Source organism: Emydura macquarii, unplaced genomic scaffold (genome assembly GCF_026122565.2).
Source record: "Emydura macquarii macquarii isolate MOO-44397 ecotype Brisbane River unplaced genomic scaffold, CSIRO-AGI_Emac_v2 contig_2988, whole genome shotgun sequence".
Lineage (NCBI taxonomy): Eukaryota > Metazoa > Chordata > Testudines > Chelidae > Emydura > Emydura macquarii.
Window position 1 is genome coordinate 2,529,455 of NW_027133125.1, and position 21,514 is coordinate 2,550,968.

At 50.7% G+C, this 21,514-nt stretch overlaps 1 protein-coding gene across 5 annotated transcripts in view; it reads right to left on the minus strand.

The window, feature by feature from the left end:
- Positions 1 to 949: 949 nt before the first annotated feature.
- BIN1 (bridging integrator 1) overlaps positions 950 to 21,514 on the minus strand; it is a 138,827-nt gene continuing 118,262 nt past the window's right edge. For 4 of the 5 annotated variants that reach the window (XM_067529450.1, XM_067529451.1, XM_067529452.1 and 1 more), the window contains 5 exons: positions 18,557 to 18,676; positions 14,505 to 14,639; positions 13,392 to 13,502; positions 10,334 to 10,435; positions 950 to 7,150 (listed from right to left, as the gene is read on the minus strand). In XM_067529450.1, coding sequence (XP_067385551.1) covers positions 7,043 to 7,150; positions 10,334 to 10,435; positions 13,392 to 13,502; positions 14,505 to 14,639; positions 18,557 to 18,676 — 576 coding nt within the window. In that variant the 3' untranslated portion in view covers positions 950 to 7,042. The remainder of the gene's footprint in view (positions 7,151 to 10,333; positions 10,436 to 13,391; positions 13,503 to 14,504; positions 14,640 to 18,556; positions 18,677 to 21,514) is intronic. The other variant, XM_067529453.1, reaches the window with a different exon arrangement.

A 21,514-nucleotide genomic window follows, 5' to 3' on the forward strand; every position in this document is an offset into this window, starting at 1 on the left:
GCCAGCAGATCACGGGAAGCAATTATTCCCCTTTATTCAGCACTGGTGAGGCCGCATGTGGAGTATTGTGTCCAGTTTTGGGCCCCCCACTACAGGAAGGACGTGGAGCAGTTGGAGAGTCCAGCGGAGGGCAACAAAAATGATGAGGGGGCTGGAGCACATGACTTATGACGAGAGGCTGAGGAACCTAGGCTTGTTCAGTCTGCAAAAGAGAAGAATGAGGGGGATTTGATAGCAGCCTTTAACTACCTGAAAGGAGGTTCCAGGGAGGATGGGGCTAGGCTGTTCTCGGTGGTGGCAGATGACAGAACAAGGAGCAATGGTCTCCAGTTGTAGTCGAGGAGGTCTAGGTTGGACATTAGGAAAAAGTTTTTTCACTAGGAGGGTGGTGAAGCACTGGAATGGGTTACCTAGGGAGGTGGTGGAATCTCCATTCTTAGAGGTTTTTAAGCTAAGACTTGACAAAGCCCTGGCTGGGCTGATTTAGTTGGGGTTGGTCCTGCTTTGAGGAAGGGGTTGGACTAGATACCTCCTGAGGTCCCTTCCAGCTCTATGATTCTATGTAATACTTGGATTGTAAACTCCACGGGCTGAGGACTGTCTTTAGCCTGTGTTTGTACAGCACCTAGCACCATGGCTGGCGCTCTTAAGCAGTGCAGTAATATAGCTAACTTTCACCATCAGTTGCACATATCCATCCCCTGCCACCTCATTCCCTTCTGTGCTGTGCCAGTGGTATGCAATGGTTCAATCTCCTGAGGGCTGTAAATACTTTAGTTTAATCCCCTGGGCTCTAGGCAGGGAGTTGGCATTGGTGGCCTGTGAGAAGCAGGTGATCAGCCGTAATCCCGTCTGACCCGACTCTACGACTCCGCATGTTGCTCTTTAAGAGGAAAGGTGTTCCCAATGGTTTTGCTCTCCTGAAAAGTGAAATGACTGACACAGGCCGTAGGATGACACAACATTGTATTTCTGAACATTGCCAAAGAACAAACGGGACAAATTAATCTAGTACATGGCACTGGCACCGGTAGTCACAGCTCCGAATACAGGGGGAACGGTTCAGGTTTGTAGAACAAAACCAAAATTAAAATAAAACAAAACAAACAAACAAACATCGCTGGGCATCACTGCAAGTTAAATTCAGAGCCTGCATGACGAGAAGGCAAAGAGATGGTCAGTACAGCATCAAAGCCATTGCAAAAGGACTCGGTTAAAGAAAAGCCATGTGAAACCAAGGGCTGCAGCTGGCAACCCTCAAGTAATGGCCACCTAAGTGGAGCATGGCCTAGCAGACAGCGTTAGCAGCATATGAGAGAATTAGAGCCAGACGCCACGTCAAAATACAAGCCCACAGAGAACAGTCTGAAAGCTGGAGTTTCACCGTGGAGTTGTTTTAATAAAAGACTGCCACGCTCACTCCCTCACAAGGAGAAATAATGTAATTGGGGGCGTCCCTGGCCCCTCTCCACCCCCGCAAGCAGTCGAAGACAGGCTCAGACCTTTGAAAGGCTTCAAACGCTACCTTTTTAAGGCCCGGAGCCATAGGCGGAATGTCCCTTGGGCTCAAAATCTGCCTCCCCGCTGCAGTGTGTGATAGCGTGGGGCGCCGGCTACTCGGGAACTGTCCACGTCCCCAGAGGACAGAGGGGGTGAGGTGTATGGAAATCATCCCCCCCGTGCCTCGTGTGCTATGGGGCATGCGGTCTGCAGTGCAAGAAAGGGCCTCACCCAGCCAGCCCTAACGAGCAATCGCTTGCTTTCTTTTTCTGACCTCAGCCCGGCCTAATAGCATCACACCTTGTTCACTGCATGAGCGGAGCTCAGGTATCTTCTGGCTTCATGCTGACGGGAAGGTGCCCTCTGCAATGCCCCCATGCCACTACATCACATTAGAGCTGGGGAGAGCCGGGGCAACTGGGAAAAACAAAGCCTCCCCCCCGCCTGTCACCTGTCTGCAAGTCCCTGGGCCTGCACAGAGTCAGACTCAGGTGCCTCAATCCCTTTGAGGATCCAGTCCTCTAACTCCCATAGGAGGAGCCGTGCCCAGCTGCCTTGTGTGGTCACTGACTCCGGGACTACACAACCCTACCACCAGTAGCGGTGGTGACTGGCCAGCGGCTGGCATCCGTGCTGTACAGGTGTCCGTGACATAACGGGGTGCAGGGGGTTCAATCTGAGCTTGTGCTCCGGGAGCACCCCAACATCCCGTGATGTCACAGGGGGGGCCATTCCTGGTCTATGGCAGGCTGGAGTGTGCAGGCAATGCAGTACTGGGCCCTTTGTTTGCTAACAGCTCGCTGGCCTAGCATCGCACCTAGCATCGAGAGGCCTTCGCCGTGTGGCCAGCTGCGCCACAGCGGCTCAGTGGCAGCTTCCTCCGCGTTCACCCATGCCTCTGTTCCACTGCCTAGTCGCCACTGGATGGGGCCATTCGTAACACAGACCAGGAGGTTAAACGTCACATCTCATGGGATAAACTTGTCCCAGGGTCGCTCCAGTTCAGCGACAGGGATGCACGGGGAACGAGTCAACGCTGAATACGGCTCACAGGCCCCGCTTCAGCAAAGCACTCCAGCAAATGCATAAGATTCGTTTGACGTATACGAGCTTCGTCACTTGCATTCTGGCCCATGATGGCCTCAATTCAGCAAGCAGGTGCTGAGCGCCTGCAAGGGGCCGGAGGAGAGAGGTGGATGCTCAGGCGTTCTCCGGCTCTCACAGCGACACACAAGCTATTGCAAAGGGGACTGGCAGGCTGCTCGGTGGAGAGCAGTGCCTGCTGGGTTCTGCAGCAAGGACCGGGGATTTGGAGAAAGGGATGAGCTCATAGTAACCCCCCCGCACCAGGCTTTGTGTTAAAAGTGGCAGCACATGGGCCCCCACTTCTGCGTGTCCTGCCTGCAAGGTGCTGAGGGGCCTCACAGCTGCCTCCCCTGACGTCAGGAGGAGTGGAGCGTGTTGCAGAAGGCGCCCCAGCCTCTTCCAGGATGGATCGTGCAGTGCCCAAAGCATCCAGGTGAGTGACTCAGCGTAGGGACCTACCGGCTTGCCAAGGAAAGAGAAGGCACGTGCTCCCGGGGGGTGTGATTCCCCTTCGCACCAAGCAGAGAGGCTCCGACCACGCTGCCCTGAGCAAGAAAGACTACAGCGCAATTGTTATTCTCAGGGATTTTCACAGCAATGCGTCTCCGCAACAGGTCCCCCCGTTCAGGGCTAATGAGGGGCAGAGCAGAGGCCACCAACCTGAAATGATTTCAAGATGATCTATGCCTCTCCTGGCCATCCCCCACCCTCCTCGCTTTCCCCTCAAATTGGAGCCCTTATATTGCTCTGAAACTAAACCCACCCTATAAACTGACGCCACACAGGACAACAGACATGCGAGTCCCAATCCAAAGCTCAAGCCAATGGACAGACGCCCCTGAACTCGCGTAGGCTTTGGCTCAGGCCCTTTGAGAACTGGGAAAGTCAAGAAAATCATCAGGGCAGACTGGCTCAGGGTGCTTGAAACCCCGGCTGCAGGAGCCTTTTCTCTTTGCCGGCTGGCCTGCCCAGCGAAGCAATGCACAGGGCAATTAGCCAAGAGAAAAGGCCTGGCACGCGTAGGAGCCACACTTGCTCATGGCCCGTGGTAGCAGCCTACTCCTGGAATTCCAGGTAATAGCCTCGTATCGCTGACCCTTATTTCTTCACTATCGAGTGGCTGAGTGACTGCCGCCCTCTGGGACAAGGCAAGGGGCTCACACTCACGCTGGAGGGGAAGACGTGCCTAGGACCAACCGCAGGGCAAGGGCTCCCGTCTAACCAAGCCAACAGAACCAGCTGGTGGAGGGGTTGGGGAGAGAAATCCTTTGTTGATTCAGTAACGCTCCCCAGCAGCAGCTTCTCAGACAGGGAAATAGCAGCTTCCCTAGGGTCGGTTGACTTGTAACCCCTGAAACACGCCCAAACAGCCAGGGGGGGTGGGGAATTTAGTGGCCCACTTTGTACCTGGCTCCATCCTTAGCTAGGATTTTTCACCTGCCAGGCTCAAATCCAGCCCTGGGGTAAGGCAGATGTCAGGTCAGTAAAATAAAGGAGTTGCACCTGCTTACACCGGGCTGATTTTGGCCCCGGGGCTCGAGGACAGCCTGCTGCAATACAAGTCCCCGCCGACGCTGGAGCATTCTTGCACAGGGCAGTTTACAATCTGCGGCTCCCAGCCTGCAGGCCTCATGCTCTCCATACTCCCACTGAGTTTGTGGGCGTGAGAGCAATGGGGGCTCCGGGCCGATATGGGATGCATATTGTCTGGCGGTACATTCTGTCTGCTCTGAGAAGATTTCTTCAGGAGCAACTGGAGAGCAGGGGCGAGAGAGAGAGAGAGGGAGAGAGAGGCACTTTCCCCTTCCAGCAGCGCTTGAAAATAATTAATCAGAGCTGAACGCTGCGTCCCCCTTTGTGCGAAGGTTCAGTTTCACTTCTGCGGGGACAATACAGCACTAGCTGATTGCTTTGTTAGCCCTACACAACGAAAAGGCCTTCGAAGGATTTCTTTTGTAACAAGCATCTGGTTCAAACACAGCAGAAGACAAAAAAAAAAAAAAAATACAATAAATTAGAAGTCAGCACAGCTTCCTAAGGTGCTAGGCACTAATAAAACGATTACTTGGGAGACAAAACTATAGCTCTGGTACTTATAATCTTGTTATCTTCCAAAAAAAACCCCAATAATCCACAGAGTTCTGCGTAAAAACAAACACACTGAAGCCAAGAGAGCTTGCTGTTAACTGAGTCAACCTGCTTTTTTTAATATATAGGTATCTCTTTATAATTTTTTCCCTAACATTGTTCTTTGAAGGAGCAATTGGGTTTACAAATGCATAAAGACAGAGATTTTGAAAGGGTAGCGCGCTGGTTGAGATGCACTAGGCACCTCTGATTAAAACTATAGAATAATATTCTACAGCCCTGGCTCACAGCACAGTACAGCCGGGTTGTGAGCAGTTACTCTTGAGTAGTGTTATGTTTGGTGGTGTGGAGGGAGGAAAAGGGTAAAAATATCAGTTGCAGCAATTCCCCCCCACACACACAAGATAACAAAATATGGAGAGAATCGGGGGACCTGGGCCGGATTTTGATCTCAGTTACACTGGTGCGAATCCAGAGTGACTCCACTGGCATTAATTACACTAGTGGGGTAACTCCAGTGTTCCTGAATTTGCACCAGCATAACGGAGATCACAAGCTACATAAATATATATACACTTTTGACCTACGGGAGTTTTTTTTTTTTTTTCCTGATATAGTACATGCAAGATCAGAAAAGATGGGCTTTTCTCGGTGGTTTAACTGTGCCAGCGTTTTTGGCATGCTTTGCTAAAGCCAGCTTATTTTACGTAAGAGTGTTATTTCATACAGTGATCTTGTCCCAGTACGTAGGAGGTAGCCTCACCTATAAAGCCCCGTCAAGACAAAAAGAAGAGGCGCTTGGGGGTGGGTGAGGAAATCACCTTTTTAAAAAAAAAAAAAAAAAAAAAAAAAATCAGATCTGCTTGCCAGCTGCATCAGCATTCAAGTAACATTTAAAGTACCTTCATGGGACTTTAGAATCTCTGGGGAATCTAAGCTGTTGATTCTGACAAGCGTAAGACACCCTTTGAAACTGCCCAGCAGCCTGCTTGCTTAAAATACAACAAACCCCCCGGACCAAACAGGAGCAAAGAAGTGTGGGAAAGATCAGTGTCAGTATTAGGACCCGGAGTACCATCCCCATGTTGACGTGATAGTCCCACCTCTTCTAGCTCGTCACAATATAATAAAGTCATGCAGCAATTTTAAATAAGTATTCAAATAGTTCACTTGTCTCTGACTTCAACTTGTTCACCAGCACAGGATTGGAGGAAGCGGATCTAACGATACTTCACGTGCAGAATTCAAGAAAGGAGAAAAACAAAAAAATAACCGCACACTCGGAAACACAGAGAGCAGAGTTGTTTTCTCAATGGTATGTCTCAAATATTCTGTCACCACATTTCTTTTCCCCCGCCTCGTTCCTTAAAACTGCACTTTCTAAACAGCCAGATTTCAAGACCGTCCCTACGTACATGAATCTAAACTTTTCAGATTTATTAACAGGCTTTTGGGTTTGTTTGTTTGTTTAATTTCACCAAATTAATTTCACCAATTTAAACAAATCCAACGTGTCCAATTTTTTTCTTTTTAATCTATCAATTTTACAATATTCCTTCGAAAACATTCCACAGGGCAGCGTGTGCTGCTGTGATAGTCCAGCTCCTAGGTTTAGAAGAATTTGGACCAAGCCCAGCCACACACATTTCACTCCGATACACACTCTTTCAGATAACTTTGTTTGTTTTTAAATGTATAAAATCACAGTTCATGTTACATTTTCAAAGGAACAAAACACACGCACGCGCACACACACACATTATATTGGTGAACACTGTACACTAAATATGTCTTTTCAACAGCATAACAGGATGTTTAGCCTATCTTAGGTTTTAACATGTGCAGTGCCTGAAACTTTAGGGATGCCGTGCCAGCAACCTAAAATACAAAACAGCTGAACCTACCCACCCAGGAGTAATCTTTGCTTCTAAGCTCGGAGCATTGGACAGTGGGGCCCAGATCCTCAAAGGTATTTGGGATCTGAACTTCCGTTGATTTCAGCGGCAGTCAGGAACCTTTGAGGAGCTGAGCCCATTTCGTTTTCTGGTATCACGACCAAAATTCAGCCAGCACAGCATTTACTGGTACCACACTAAGCCACTCCTGCATCAGCCTTCTGAATTCAAATGCTGTCAAATCAAAGGGGGAAAGGGGTATTCGACCTGTCTTATTATTATGTATATATTTTAATAACACTTTGAATTCAATTTACTGCTAAAACCTTCCTCTTTGAGAAGAATCCAACCTTTAAAGTTGACACTTTTTTAGGCTTATGTTCCTTTACATTTCGCTTTGCTTTTGTTTTTAAAACGCCTCCCGGAAAACTTGTTTTCTTCTGGCAGAGAAATCAGCTGGCAACCCAGGGCGCTCACTGCACCCGCTCTGTGAAATTCTCCGGGAAAACTCCCCGACATTGATCGAGTTCCTTATGCTGGAGCCAGTCAGCCTCTTTCATGCCCATCAGCCATCCTTCATCCTGGCAGAGAGAGAGATCACATACCATGGGCCAGATTATTTTTTATGCACTGCGGGCTGGGTGAGGTCAGAAAGGGAGTGGGTGAAACGGATGCGCAAAGGTCGGCAAAGGAGCTTCTTTTAATTTGCAATTAAGGCCATCTCCCACTGGAGGCAAATGCACAATTGCAAAGCTGCCCCCCAGTGTACAACATAAGGGGCAGGGAGACGGGGCACAGCAATGATGAGATAGGCAAGGCCTGAACTTGTTCTCATATCACCAGTCAATCAGGAGCGCTCCCACTGAAGTCAGCAGAGTCAGATCAGAACTTGGCCCATGGGCAAAGAGGCTAGTGGGCCCCTGGGGCATGATGGGATCTAGAATACATCTTTACAGTGAGAGTAAGGGATCTTTCTAGATGACCTGCGGGTTACAGTGGACAAGAAGCTGGATATGAGTCAACAGAGTGCCCTTATTGCCAAGAAGGCTAACGGCATATTGGGCTGCGTTAGTAGGAGCATTGCCAGCATTGATTATTCCCCTCCATTCGGCACTGGTGAGGCCTCATTTGGAGTATTGTGTCCAATTTTGGGCCCCCCACTGCAGGAAAGATGTGGACAAATTGGAAAGAGTCCAGTGGAGGGCAACAAAAATGATTAGGGGGCTGACTTATGGAGGAGATGCTGAGGGAACTAGGCTTGTTCAGTCTGCAGAAGAGAAGAGTGAGGGGGGATTTGATAGCAGCCTTCAACTACCTGAAAGGGGGTTCCAGGGAGGATGGAGCTAGGCTGTTCTCAGTGGTGGCAGATGACAGAACAAGGAGCAATGGTCTCAAGTTGCAGTGGGGGAGGTCTAGGTTGGACATTAGGAAAACGTTTTTCACTAGGAGGGTGGTGAAGCACTGGAATGGGTTACCTAGGGAGGTGGTGGAATCTCCATCCTTAATGGTTTTTAAGGCCCGCCTTGACAAAGCCCTGGCTGGGATGATTTAGTTGGGGCTGGTCCTGCTTTGAGCAGGGGCTTGGACTACACGACCTCCTGGGGTCCCTTCCAACCCTCATCTTCTATGATGCACTCCAGCTGGACCACAAGATATTGGACTTGGGGCAGGAATTCTCTGGCCTGTGCCATACAGGATCCCAGCGATCCTTTCTGGCCTCAAAACCTATGGATAACCTATACAGCAGAAGGAACTTCACAGCTGCCAGCGGAGCCCCACCCACGTACAGTCCCCCTCCTGTGTGGTTTGTCCTCTGCTGAGGTCATTCAGCACTGAGGTTCCCTACAGATTGGGAGCGCGTCTGGAACAGGAGAGGTTTCAGGGGAGGAGGCCACTCAGAGGCTCCAGCGGGTGGACATGCGGACGCTATTGTCAAGTGCAGTTCTCTCTGCACAGCTTGGAGCTGTCACGAGGAAGCATCCTCTCAACCAGCAGCATGCAAAGGCTCCGGGGGCACCAGCCAAGTGCATCGAGACTGCCGACGGGCTAATGTCCCCGCCCTACGGCCAGTGCACGCATGGAGGACCGTGTGCTATGACCGCTGGACGCAGGGCACGGAACATCTCTTTGGGGCGAGGCGTCTGCCTCCATCTCCAGCTCATTTACATGCCCCATCAGGCTATGCTAACGGAGCAGCTGGGACAGACTGCTCAGTTAGCGCGCCCCAGCCCACGGTCAAGTCAGACAATTTGCTCTGATTGCTTTGCTTTACTGGAGCAGGCAGGAGTCACGTGAGGACAAACGAGGCATAAAACACACCAGAGTGCTGCCCACACGGCAACCTCCCCGGTACAATAAGCCTTTCTTAGGTGTTGATCAGCAGGGAACATACGGCTTCTCCTTGGGATTTTTACCCTTTTGCTTTCTTGTCCTGCTCCCTGAATATTTCACATCGCAGCCGCTAGAATAAAAAGCCCAGCCTCCTCGGACTGGCAGCTCCCTGCTGATTTAGGCTTTGCAGCTTCCTAACGAGTCTTGGCCTCGTGCATTGAGGGGACAGCATGACACAAACGGAGGGGGGGGAGGGGGGTAACCTAGCCCCATGGCTTTGTTCTAAAGAGCAGGGAATTCTCCTAAATGCTTCAAAAGCCACCAGGGTGGGGAGGTCAGAGCAGCGTTTTCATAGCAGCTGCCCTCCTCTCCTGTTCCTAAAACAGCCACATCAGCCATAAACTGGACGCCCCGAATCTCAGCAAGGCGAGGAGGATTTCCTCCGTGCTTTTAGGGAGGGCTCGTAATAAACAAAGCCAGTCCCAGCTAATTCACCTCGGGGAGAGTCAGGTGGGAGGACCGCACTACAGGGTCCCTTCTGGATTTAGCATCTACAGCTTGGAGGGTCTCGGATTCTGCAGCCGAAGGGCGAGCGTTTTGTTCTAACCCTTAGACTATACTGCCATCTGCTGGGCAACGACATTAGAGCAATGCCAAAATGCAAACTGGCACAGCTACTCTGAATGCAATGTGTGACCTTCCTCGAGTGTGTCCACCCGGTAGCTGGGACCCGGGAGGCGTACGGCTTGGACTGAGCTAGTGAACTACACTTGGCCGTGTAGCCGCGGGTGCAAGCCAATCTGGGCTGCTTGGTCCAGAGTCAGGTGGCTAAAGCCCATCCCGTCACCCGTTCCCCTAGAGCCACACCGGTACATTTGGCACACTGGCTCGACCAAAGCACGAGCACGTACGTCGACTGAGCTGGGAATTACACCTCCCAGCTGCAACATAGACACGCCCTAAGGGTCAAGTCCTGGAGATTCTCCTCCCCAAGCCACCTGCCGGGAAAAGTCACTGTAAACAGGATCCGCACGCCCAGGATTGCAGCCCACAGCGTGCCGGGAGCTGGGGATGCTCAGCAGGAAGAAGTTGAAGGTCATCCTTGCATTAGCCAAGTAGGGACTCCCCGCTGGCTGTTCAAGGAACAGCACTGACAGATGCCCGAGGCCGGCCTAGCTGCTCAGCTGGCAGGAGGAAGCCCTAGCTACGTTAGGACATAGTGACAGGAAAGAGAAGAGAGATGTTTTCTGTAAAGAGCTCCCCCACCCTCACTCTGCATTCCACGCCGTTAGCCAGGCTGACATCTCTGCAGGACCCTCTCCCTTGGAGAAAACCCACCCTCGCTCCAGATCAGGGCAGCTCCCCGGCCAGCTGCCAGTGACAGACCCCAGCCATCAGTCCCGCCCCACCCAACCCTCTCCCCCCCCACTCACCTGCTCCTCCGGGTTGTCGAAGGAAACCACCAACACCACGTCCCCAGTCTTCAGCTGCAGCTCGTCGCTGTCTGTGGCCACATAGTCGTGCATGGCCTGAACCTGCAAGAGACAAGGACTCTGATGAGCATCTGCCCACCTCCCCCAGGGGGGACAAGGCACCGAATGAGGCACATCGAACCCATTGCAGAATTTTCCAATCTCTGCGATTCCTGTTTGTTCGAGCCAGTTTTAGCCAAGCCATTGTAGCCCAGATCCTCAAAGGAATTTAGGCACCAAATCCCCATTGATTTCAAAGGGAGTTAGGCACCATATACCTTTGAGGATCTGGGCCTCTCTCGATCACTTACAGGCAGTCATTCTGCTGCCCCAGGAAATGAACTGCTCAGACTCAGCTGCTCTTCTGTACACGGGTTTCTGCTTTTAGACCCAGGCTTCCTGACGAGTTCGCTGTTTAAGTGACTTGGGCCAAAAGGAGTTAGGTCATCGCCATCCACAACAGCAGTTCTTACCCCCAAAGCGGCTGTGAGTTAATGAAATGCCTGCCGGTCACAAGTCACCCTGCAGTTTGGGGCACGGACAGTTTTAACTCAAGATGGGGCTGAACCAGATCCCAGCACCTTCAAACTCGGGAGCTGTGAAATAAGGACCCAGATCGCAACTGCTCCCTCTTATGTCTTTTTATGGGACAATCCCCAAACCCTCACATCTGACTGAAACTAGAAGTCTGGGGTCTTGGAAATTCAGCTCTGAATTCTAAGCCCTCACTGTGGTTTATACGCCCAAGGCCTGGCTTTACAGGGGCTCCGTCACACTTCTCAGAACATCTCCTCTGATGCGTTCCTTTAAACAGGGTCGATTCGCTCATCCCAGGAAATGCTTGGTCTCCCGTGGAGTGTTCTCTGCATCGGCCCCATTCCCCAGCGCAGTCAGCAAAACCATCAGCACGCCCGTGATTAAAGCTAAGCCCTTTCTAGTCAGTGCCTGCTGAGGCCCAATCTCTCGCTCTCTCTATCACACACCCGTTCCCCCTCTGCTGCTCCCCGAACAGGATCAGTGGCGGCTATGAGTCAGGCAGCTGGGCTGCTGGTTTTGCCCACTGTTTAATCAAACCATCCCGAGTGCAGCGTAGCTGTTAGGGCCTGGCTTCCCTGCCTAGTTAACTCATGTTATAACTGGTGTGTTGCCCTTAATTTGACTTCCAGCCACATGCACAAACCCTGTGCTCGCAAGCAGAGATTCTGTTCATTCGAGTTGGCTTAAACAGAAGGGGGGGGTCAAGGGTAATGCTTGAGTGAGCATAACTCGTCAGCTGCTAACACGACCACTCTGTACTGTGGACGCAGGAAAGCCCTCCTGCAGTGCCGCTAGTCCTCCGACCTGAGTGAAACAGCAGAGGAGGGGTCACACAACAGAGACAGAAAAGGGGGATTAACTCTGCTCACAAAAGCCCTGTGTCAGCTTGCTGCCATGGTCTCTCAAACACTTGTGACAAATTTGCTGCCCACTAGCACCCCTGGGTCTCTCCTGCCGCTTTTCTACTTTCTTCTTCCCACTCAGTGGCTGGATTGCAGACTGGGTTTCTCCAGGGTTTGTCTTTCCCCCCCCCAGCTGACTTTTTTATTTTTGTCTGCTTGGGTTTCTGTCTCTTGGTCCCTTGGGATTCACATCTCTGTCCTCACTGGTGCTTGCAATTCCTCCTCACTGACCGTCGCCTGAAAACTCTCATCCACCCCTTGCTCCGAAGAGTTCAGCTTACTCTGCTTCTGGCATCCTACCCAAAGTCCGCCAGAGACGCTGACTCTAGATGTCAGGGGCCTCTGGGCTGATCCAGAACTGTACAGACCCTACAGGGCACGCAGGAGCAAGACTGTGTCAGTAAATACAGGAGATTGCGTAGCAGAGAGCAAGGAGGCGCTGTGTTTTAATGAAATGTGTCTGTCCGTCCAGCCCAGTACTTTATGGTGGACTCATCTGCCTCTGGTGCTGGGCCCTGACGGAGATGAAACTGACCAGATGGACCTCCAATCTGATCCACCCTGGCAACGCCTGCGCTCCTATGTACTGTAGCGTCTCCCCAATCGCAAACTCTCTTCCTGGACAGAGAGCCCCGAAGAAAGGGGCAAGAGGAAAGAATCCCCTTCCTCTCAGCCAAACAAACACAGCTGGCTGGTGTGCCCACAAACTTCCCTCAGCGGACAAACAGCTGCAGGCAGGGCAGGAGAGGAGACTGCGGGAGGATGGGCACAAGGGTGTGAGTGGGAGAGGTGCGCACTAGGAGACGGAGCAATGCAGAAGGCGCTGCAGCACCGGAAATTCAGCTGCTGCCTCTGACTCTGGCCAATTCTAGTCCCGACCCCAGCAGCGATTCCCTGGGGGCGCCTCAAGGGCGGTTAGCTGGACGGGCTGGAGAAACTGATGCTGCCCTTGGCAGGACTAGGTTTGTCCTTGCACTGGAGATGGGGCCCTGCCAGGCACAAAGGGGAACCAGAGGGAAGGAGTAAATAGCCAAGCGGGAGCTGAGGACGGGGGAGAGATTTCTGACCCGCCCTAGGAAATAATGGGCCTGACTCATCCAGGGTTCATGGCCAGAAAGGCCTTCAGATCACAAAGGGGAGGCTGCACAAAGCATCATGTTGAAGAGGGCTGGGTGTACAGGACCAATGCTCACCCCCAACCAACATCACCCATCCCAGGGCAGCTGGAGGCCATACCACGTCTGCAGATGGCAATTGGCACCCTGCCGAGAAGTGTAGGCAGCACACCGACTCAACGTCTCTCCCACTTGCAGGGCCCCTTAAGGCTCAGCCTGCAGGGATTAGAGCTTTCCCCCATCCCCTACCCCTGGGATGGGGAGAGGTGGAAATGACTCCAGCACTGCCCCACACACAGAGTGAAAGCCCCGAGGGGCCAAAGAGACCACTTCCTGCCTGGCTACAGCGAACCTGACCCCTCATCAATGGCCTTCCCGTTCCGCTGTCGCTGCACTGGGTGCGGGTAACGCCTCTTGCACTTCACTCTGGGGTAGGTGGGTCACCCACCCCACGTCCACGCCTACCTTAAAGAGGAAGCCGGGGGGCATGTCAGCCCTTTCGGGCGGGGCGCTGCTCTCCTCGGTGCCATTGACAGTGGCTGGGAACGTCTCCACTACGACAGCTGGCAGAGAGCTCTGGAGGGGAGACGGGGCGAGGGGGAGAAAGGAAACAAAGCAGCACTGAGAAAGGAGCGTCTGAACTGCTCCCCACCACAGGGACCCACCAAATTCAGCCACAGCCTGCCCTGGATCCCAAGCACCATCGATTGCCAGTGGGTTTTCCCAGCCTGCTCGCCGATGTCGGCTTGGAGCCATGACTGGAGTAAAAAGGAAACCAGAGACGGTGGCGGATACTATAAAGCAATCAGGGCTTGTAAGGAACCATCTTGTCAGCCACCTTTAGGTTGGGGGATGGGGGCGGTTTGAATATTCTGGGGGGACAATATGGACGTTTCTGTATTCTCTGGGGAATCTCGGATCCGCCCTGTAATACTTAGCATGTTGGTAGCCCCGTCACAGTCACAGCAGTGAAACGCACACGCAGCAGTGCCGGGCCGCTGGGATATTTACGTTTCTTCACGCCTTGCAGCACCCCTGTGGAGTAGGCAAGGGGCATCCTGCCCCGCTTACAGACGGGGAAACCGAGGCAGGGAGGTTAAGTGACTTGCTCTAGGCCACAAGCTCAGAGCAAGAATTAAAGGCCCGGGAGGGCAAAGGCCAGGATGGAGGTCGGTGGGAAGCACAAGATGGGCAGGGGACAACATTCCACCTAAAATAAACTTAGCACAACTCCTGCTGACTTGGCTTTTGGGACATTGGGGATGGGAGGAGGTCTAGGGGTTGAGGGAGAAGGAAGATTCCTCATCCGGCAGAGCTGCTCCCTAAAGGTCTTGGCTTGAGTGTGTAAGACAAAAAAACCACAGTGTAAGTCTGGCCTCTGAACGCGGGACTCCACCAGGAGCATCCCTGCTCCAGGGACACAAAACGAGCATACTAGCTGCACACGCAGCTTCCACGTCGGATCGTTCCTGGAAAGGAGGCACGGTCCATTTCACAGCCCTCTTCCCACCACAGCCACCACCACAAATTAAGAGCAGGGCGGGAGAGGACGGGCCCCCACCTTCCCTATGTTCTTACAGAAGCAGATCCTGAGTCAGTTTCCGGTTTAGATGCTTCAGCGCCAGCTGCGGCTTCTGTCCCAGCTGCTTCAGCAGCGGCAGGAGGTGCTTCTGTGCCCGCTTGTTCAGCGATGGCCGGAGCAGTTTCCGCTGACTGCAACATAAGAGACATTACACTCATTAAAACCAGAGAGAGAGTGAGTGTGTCTGTGTGTGTGCGCACGCGCCTGTGCGCAGAAAAAAGATCCATTTAAAGACTACATTCTCCAGGCGGAGATCACAGCTAGTCAGATCAAGGAGATCTACGCTGTCCACTGCTGCTCTCTCCTGGCAATTAGGAAAATGACTCTTGCACATATTTTCCCCTGGCTCTCCATAGTCTAGCTCAGTGGTCCTCAACCAGGGGTATGTGTACCTCCGGGGGTAAGCAGAGATCTTCCAGGGGGTACATCTGCTCATCTAGATATTTGCCTATTTTTACAACAGGCGACATAAAAAGCACTAACGAAGTCAGTACACACTAAAATTTCACACAGAAAATGAGAAAGGAAGCAATTTTTCAGTGTGCTGTGACACTGTTGTATTTTTATGTCTCAGTTTGTAAGCAAGTAGTTTTTAAGTGAGGTGAAACTTGGAGGTATGCAAGACAAATCAGACTCCTGAAAGGGGTACAGTAGTCAGGAACCACTGATCTAGCTAGCCTGGAGATAAACCCTGTAGTTCTCACTCCATCCAGTCTCAGGCAAAGCCCCTAGTGAAATTAATGGGAGTTTTACCTAAATAAAATAGTATTTGGCTGTATGCGGCCAAAGAAAAGGAGACAGCCATGTGTAGGTACACCCAGATGACTGGCACTTTCATTTACAGGGCCAAATTCTGCTCCATTACTCCAGAATGTATACACTTGCTCTGAGGTCCAAGAGGAAGTGAGCAACAGACCCACTGAGAGTCTCTGGGGGAGGATAAAAAGGGCATAGAACAATACTGACGTTATGGTGAGGGTCTATTGTAGACCACCAAATCAGGAAGAGGAAGTGGATGAGTCATTCTACCAGCAGGCAACAAGACATGAGCTAGTATTAATGGGAAATTTTAACTTCCCTGATATCTGTTGGAAGACTATTACAGCAAAACATAATATGTCCTGCAAGTTCTTAGCATGTGTCAGGGACAACTTTCTGATTCAGAACGTTGAGGAAACAACTATTTTGGATTTTGGATCTGGTTTTGACCAACAGCAAAGAATTAGTTGGGAATGTGAAGATGGTCGGGAACTTGGGAGATAGTGATCATGATCTGATAGAATTCAAGCTCCTAAGGAAAGGAGGACATGAGAACAGCAAACCAAGGACACTGCCTACTATTTCTCTGAGTTGGTTGAAATCTGGCAAAGTCCCATGGAAAGACCAATTAGTAAGAAAGGGAGTTGAAGGGGGCTGGCAGTTCCTAAAAGATGCAATACTAGAGGCTGAACATCACACTGAGAAAAGATCAGAAGAGCCACAGGAGGCCAACGTGACTGCTCAAGGAGTTTTTTAGCTATCTAAAAACCAAAAGGGTTATTTAGACAGGAAATGGAAGAAGGGGCATGTCACCAAGGAAGCATCATGGGAATAGCGCGAATACATAGACACAAGATCAGGAAAGCCAAGGCAAGATTGAGTTACTGCTGGCAAGAGTTCTTCAAATATGTCAGACACAAAGAAAGATCAGGGATGGTGTGGGTCCACTGCTCAATGGAGACGGTGAGCTGACAACAGAAGATGATAGAAAGGCAGAGCTGCTCAATGTCTACTTTGCTTCAGTCTTCCCACAAAAAAAATGTGTGACCAGATGACTAGCAAAGTTACCATAGACAATAAAGAGGAAATTACTCTGGGCAGATCAGGATAAGTAAAGAACACATCAGAGATCTTCTGACCAATCTGAATGAATTCAAATCAACGGGGCTGGATGCTATTCACCCCAGGGTACTGAAGGAATTAGATAAAGAAATCTCAAAGCTACTGGCAATAATATTTGCCAACTCATTGATGACAGGAGAAATCTCAGAAGACTGGAGAAGGGCTAACAGTGCCTGTTTTAAAAGGGGGGAAAGGAGAACCTGGGGAACTATAGACCTGTCAGCCTGACTTTGATACCTGGGAAGCTACTAGAGCAAAGCATAAAACAGTCCATTTGCAAATACCTGGAGGATAGCAGCCAGCGTGGATTTTCTAAGAACAAATCATGCCAAACCAGCTTGATTTCTTTCTTTGACAGGATAACTGGTTTGGTGGATGGGGGAATGTAGTGGACAAAGTATACCTCGACTTCAGCAAGGCTTTGGACACATCAGAATGGCATGTGGGACTAAGTAAACTTGAGAAATGTGGGCTTGGGTGGAACTACTATCAAGTGGATACATAAATGGTTCAACAACCACAAACAAAGAGTAACTATTAATGGAATGCTGTCAGATTGAAAGGAGGTCTCAAGTGGGATTCCACAGGGATCTGTTTTGGGTCTGGTATTAACCTCTTTATTAATGACCTGGATGTAGGAATAGAGAGCATACTGATCAAATTTGCAGATGACACAAAGCTGGAGGGGAGTTGCCAGCACTTTGGAGGGTAGAGTGATTCAGATGGATCTTGATAAATTGGAGGTTTTTAAGGACAGGTTGGACAAACACCTGTCAGGGAAGGTCTAGGTATACTTGGTCCTGCCTCATTATGGAAGGGACGGACTAGGTGACCTCTCGAGGGTCTTTCCAGCCCTTCATTTCTATGCCTCTGAAATCGAATGCTCATCCCACATGCACACTGCATAGGGGAAGACCAAATGCTTCGTAGCATCAACTGTATCTTCATGAATCACTCAGAAAGTCACAAACAAGGCACCTGTGCCGAAAATGATCAGCCTGTCTCTATAGGAAATACTGAGGACATAGAAACTAAGGGCCCAATCCTGCAACACTTATTTATACAGAGCGTCCCAGTGGGCCTGATTCTCCTCTCCCTGACAGTGATTTGCCCTGCTGAAGATCTGATCCCACTGTCGATGTGAGAAGAGAAGCAGACCCCTGGCGATGCTGGGATAATTCTAGCACAAACGTGGCTTCCACTGTCTTGCAAGGTAATGGATTTGGGTGTTGTTAGCGATACTCCTATTAGAAGGCTCCACCCTTCTTGGAGGGGGTGGAGGGACAGGCTCCAATATGCGATATGCCTGCAGAGAAATATTCACCCGATTTCTCCCTGCCCGGACACTGCCTCCCAGGTGTGACTGTTCAGAGAGATTTGGGGGCTGTGAGCTGGTACCAAGTAAATGTCATTTTGAAACACAACAAGAAGGTGCGCCCTAAATTGCCTAAAAACTACAGCAGGGTCCAGCTAATCTAGAAACCTCCCAACCTGCATTTCCAGACTGTCAATCCTTTGAGAACAGCTACCATCAAGCAACTGCCAGTCAGATGGTCCAAACACTCCATGCTGCCCGAAGGGGTCACGAGAACCCACTGAGCCAATCAGACAAGATTCCCAATGCACAGCTGTGGTTTTCTCCAGGATCAGACAGCTTCATAAAAGAAACTGCCCTGGATTTTAAAGTGCATGAATTCTTCTCCACTACCCACCGTCCCCTCCCATTCCCATTCGATCCCCGCCGGCTACAGCGTAAAGGGAGAGACCTCGTGCCTCAACCTCCCCAAATGTTATCTCCCAAAGTGGAGGAGCACTTGCTACTTGCAAAGGGTTGTGAGGCCGTAACAGGACGGTGGCCCCCATGAACAGGGTTTAAGCATTAGGTGGGTCATTGACAGTATAGCACATGTATTTAGATTGTAAGCTACAAGGACAGAGATTGTTTGTTCTGTGTTTGTACAACATCTAGCATCATGGGGGCCTGGTCCCAGAGTAGGGGTCCTAGATGCTACCACAATATAAAGACAATAATAACCAGAACCCAGACCTCCTGCTCTCCATGTCCTAGAACACAGCTGCCACCCTGCAGACCTTAGAACCACCCCCGCACACCCATACTCATGTGAACACTACATTCTGGATAGACTTGACCTTGGATTCCACTTACTTGGGTTGGCTGGGTCTCTGTGGTCTGGCTGGGCCAGTCCACAGCAAACGTACTATCATTAGGGTTGTCAGCGAGACACGGATCCACAGACTGCATGCTGCTAGAGGAATTCTTTTCAGGCTGGTGGTTGGGATTGGGGAAGAGAGAGACAGAGGAGGAAGGTGGCAGTGGATGGGCATATGAGAGATAAAAAGGAGAAGTGCATGGTAAATAAGGGGGAAATAGCAGAAAATGAGACATACACAGAAGTACGGATCTGCTGGGCAGATATTTCAAATTCAGATGATCTACAAAACACTTGAACATATTACGGAAACAGAGCTGCGAGTCCACCAGCAAATCTCAGCATCTTTCAGTCGCTTGCTGTGTATTCCCAGTGACAATGTGGTAAATCCAGAGTAACTCCGGTGTTCTTGGACAATGACAACAGAACAACTCTGGATTTACCCCAGGATAACTGGGAACCGATCCCAGCACATAGAACACACACACACGCTCTCTCCGTGTACGTATGGCCAGCTCAGTAATTGTTCCCTTATGTCTCCTAACCCGAGGCACTGTCCTACAACGAATAGCCCTGCAGCGTGTGACTCGCTAGCCCTTCAAAGGGAGCAAGGTTCCAGTTTACAGGACAGCCAAGAAACTTTCTGTGCGCAATGCACATTAGCCCAGCAAGGCTGTATGCACGGGATAATTTATTACAGCTATTATGGAGAAGGAAGCTGAGTGGTTTTCATCATTAGTCCACAGCAGCAGCCACTTAGGAAAATCAATCACTTTAATTCAAAGAAACTCAGCCTGGTGTTGTGGAGGAGAAAGTGCCTGGGGACTTCATGAGGCTCGTCATCACTAGCCGTGAAAAATCTCTCAGATGCCACTCACAAGCGACCACCAACACTGCTCAGAAGGCCAGCCCTACCAAGCAATGGCGTGGTCGAACAGACTCGTCCCGGGCAGTCTGATGCAGCTGGGGCATTGGCCTTTGGGTGAGAGAGCTGCCAGCTGAACGGACGGGAAAGCAGTTTGGGGGGTTTTACGTGTAGTAAATGTGAGAAGCAAAATTCAAAGGTACGTTAGCCCAGATAAGCAAAGACAAGACAGGTTGTCTCACTGCGATGGATAGGTATTGAGGGTGTCCGTTATAATGAACCTTCTCTCAAGGACATATGCTAGGAGGGTTTCCTGGATTGTGAAGAGTGAATTCAGCACCCGGGGAAATGACAGACTTCCAGGAGAGACTAAAGGCTGGTCATGGCCATATTTCCCCCCTTCTCCAAATTTGCCAATGCACCTCACTCCTACCCCAGCCCCCACCCCGCCATTCCAATCCCGGGGCCTTTCTGGGAATGTGATCACCTCCTGCTAGTCCAGCCACAGGCCTTTCTGGAGCAGAAACTGCCAGTTCTGCAAACTTAGTGGCTTCTGGAATAAACAAAAAACAACTGGGTGAAGCCCAACTGGACCCAGGGTTTGTACTGAAGTCTCTGGAGCCGAGCGGGTTTGTTCATCAAACCTCCCTGCACTAGCCAGCCTCTCCCCTCCCTTCCTGCCTCACTCACTAGAACTTCAGGAAAAAAGGAGGCCCCGTTGTGCTTCGCATACGCTGGATATCTCCAGAACAGGCTGGGTGAGGGTCATGAGCACAGCACAGCAAAACAAGCTTTAAAATAAACACTAAGCAACATCAACCCCTCCAACAGAAGCTCAGAGAGACTTCCAGTAAGAGGGCAGAGCTTATACGTTGTTATCACTATCGTCTGGGTCTCGCACCACACGTTTCCTAGACGCCACTCTGCACTTGAACAGACTCAAGCCAACGGCCTGGCCGGGTACCTCTCCTGATCTATCCAGGAGTCAAGTGGGGACATACCCAGCATTCCACAGGGCAACCACCACCATTGTTCTTAACTCCACATTCAATCAGCTTCCAGCCTTAAACCTACAAGAGCCTGTCAGTGTTTTGGTAATAACAACGGCAGTAATGGAAAAATAAATGCCTTGGTCCGACAGTCATTACTTACCACTAGCCACCCCACGGGGCTAATTTCACATACACTTTATCCCATCAGTTCCTTCCTAATGTTTCCTGCTTACTCCATGCATGGCCTTATAATGCCAGTGGATGTTTTGAAAACCTGAACTATAACCATCATGCAGATGCTTCCCACGGCAGCGCTGACTTAAACAAACACTACACAGGCCGCTCCCGTTTACTTCGATTCACTCCCAGGTTGCTTATTAGTTGCTGTCAGTCCCAGTTACAAGCCCATTGAATTCAACTAACATCCATTTGGCCTCACGTGCTTTTGTTTGGACAGGTGAAAAGAAACCCCTGGCGAGCAATGGATTGATCGGCCAGCTAATTTGCAGAAATTGTGTTTAATGAGCAGGGGACGGAATCCAATTAATCTCTTGGCTTTCAGCAAAGGGCACTGGGATGTCACCTGCCTACGTCTCTATTTTAGAGACTCCCAGGCACTTTTTGGCATAGCAGCTAAGGGACAATGCCGTCGTTTAGAGTCACGGAGAGGGGGGGGAAGTGCCTGTCCTTTCCCCAGGTTTGGAAGCTTTGCTTACTGAGGGGGTTTTCTGCTTGGTTTTATGGACCAGCATCGTCACGCACACTGCAGCGCACGGCCGCCAGACTGCTCCCTGGAACAGCAGCACTGAGCCACTTCTCTTGTTGCAACCCACTCATCTGTGAACGCCAGGCTCTGCAAAGCTGGTTACTGGCCATAAGGTTCAAAGCTGCAGCAGGAAAGCCAGGCACCTGCCTTAAGAGGCAATTATGGGAAGCCGGGTTGGTTCAAACCCTCAATGCATCGGGGTGTCCCGTGGCAAAAAAGCAATGCATCAGGGCAATCCCTGCCTGGTACAATTGTCCCTAGGCAACTGTTTCTATCAGCCTACTTCTGAGGCTGCTTTCAGTTATGCTGGGGTCAAATCGGCTTCCAGGAT